The sequence below is a fragment of the Galeopterus variegatus genome, unplaced genomic scaffold (assembly GCF_000696425.1).
Source record: "Galeopterus variegatus unplaced genomic scaffold, G_variegatus-3.0.2 Scaffold3362, whole genome shotgun sequence".
NCBI classification, from domain to species: Eukaryota; Metazoa; Chordata; class Mammalia; order Dermoptera; family Cynocephalidae; genus Galeopterus; species Galeopterus variegatus.
Window position 1 is genome coordinate 232,053 of NW_007729473.1, and position 1,200 is coordinate 233,252.

At 28.2% G+C, this 1,200-nt stretch overlaps 1 protein-coding gene across 1 annotated transcript in view; it reads right to left on the reverse strand.

Annotated features, from left to right (window-relative positions):
- DNAJC15 (DnaJ (Hsp40) homolog, subfamily C, member 15) overlaps positions 1-791 on the reverse strand; it is a gene marked incomplete at its 5' end in the record, with an annotated part of 51,227 nt that extends 50,436 nt beyond the window's left edge. Inside the window, one exon of the mRNA XM_008584743.1 lies at positions 740-791. Coding sequence (XP_008582965.1) covers positions 740-791 — 52 coding nt within the window. The remainder of the gene's footprint in view (positions 1-739) is intronic.
- Between the last annotated feature and the right edge of the window lie 409 nt (positions 792-1,200).

A 1,200-nucleotide genomic window follows, 5' to 3' on the forward strand; every position in this document is an offset into this window, starting at 1 on the left:
ATCCTACTAAACTCCATAAACACAACGGAATGTGGCTTCACCTAAAAAGATCCAATTAACATGATCAAATCCACAGAATTTAGAAATACAAGTGCTAAAACAAAATAAAACTTTATCAACAAGGAAATACTCTCAGATTAACATTTAATTAGGGAATCGCCATGCAATTTAAAACTGTAAGTTAATGACTAAATCAGATAGCAATTTTACTTTATATCTGTATAACTATTCTTTCTAGAAAGATAATTTTAGCAGTGAAAAAAATTCTCCTGGGTTTATCAAAGAAATTACACCAATATGTTAAAATATGAAGTAATAAACACGCTACAGGGAACAGCTATGCTCAGAAAGATTACAGCTCAAAATGTGTAAACCTATCTGCAAGAAAAATTAATATGGGAGAATAAAGGAACACCATATGTTATAATGTTTCATATTAAAGATTGCTTTTTATAGTACACCATGGCTCAAACTAAAAAAAAAAAAAAAATGCCAGGAAGATCAACTATTATTGCAGCTAGTTTTCCTGGCTTTTGTATCATAAATTTTGTTCGCTATATCACTATAAAGTTTATGTAGACTTTGCAAATGTTCAGTAACTACAAGAAAAAATAAAAATGTATAATATCTGAAAACCAAAAACCAGAATACTAAGGGTCTACTCATGAATCATTATAGAAGCTACTTAGAAATATTTCTCCTGCAACATTTATTAATATGAATTCTTTATTTATCTTACCTGCAAATGCAAGAGCTGCAACACCCAGTCCTACAGCTATCAAACTTCTTGCCTAAGGAGGAAAAAACGATGATCACTTACAATGTTACACACTGGGTTTTAAAAGTAAATCATTTTTAATAATAAGAATAATTACATTAAATACTACATTTTTTCAAGTTCTACTATGAAGAATAGAACTTTAAAAAATCTGCAGTGTCTATAGGATTATATCTGGTGCTCACTATATCAGCTAATTTTTAGTGAAGTAAAATAATTCTGGATTTTCATTTAATTTCCATATATTTGAATTCATTCTAACCAAGAGCTTTTATATTACCTATTGCTAATATGTTTTCTATAGGCTATTCTTAATAGTGGGTTAATATATTTATCTTCTATAAAGTTAAACCTTTTGCAATGCTCAATGGCATTTGCTAGATTTAAAAGTTTAATAAAACCTTAAATCAGTTTTTAGGAAA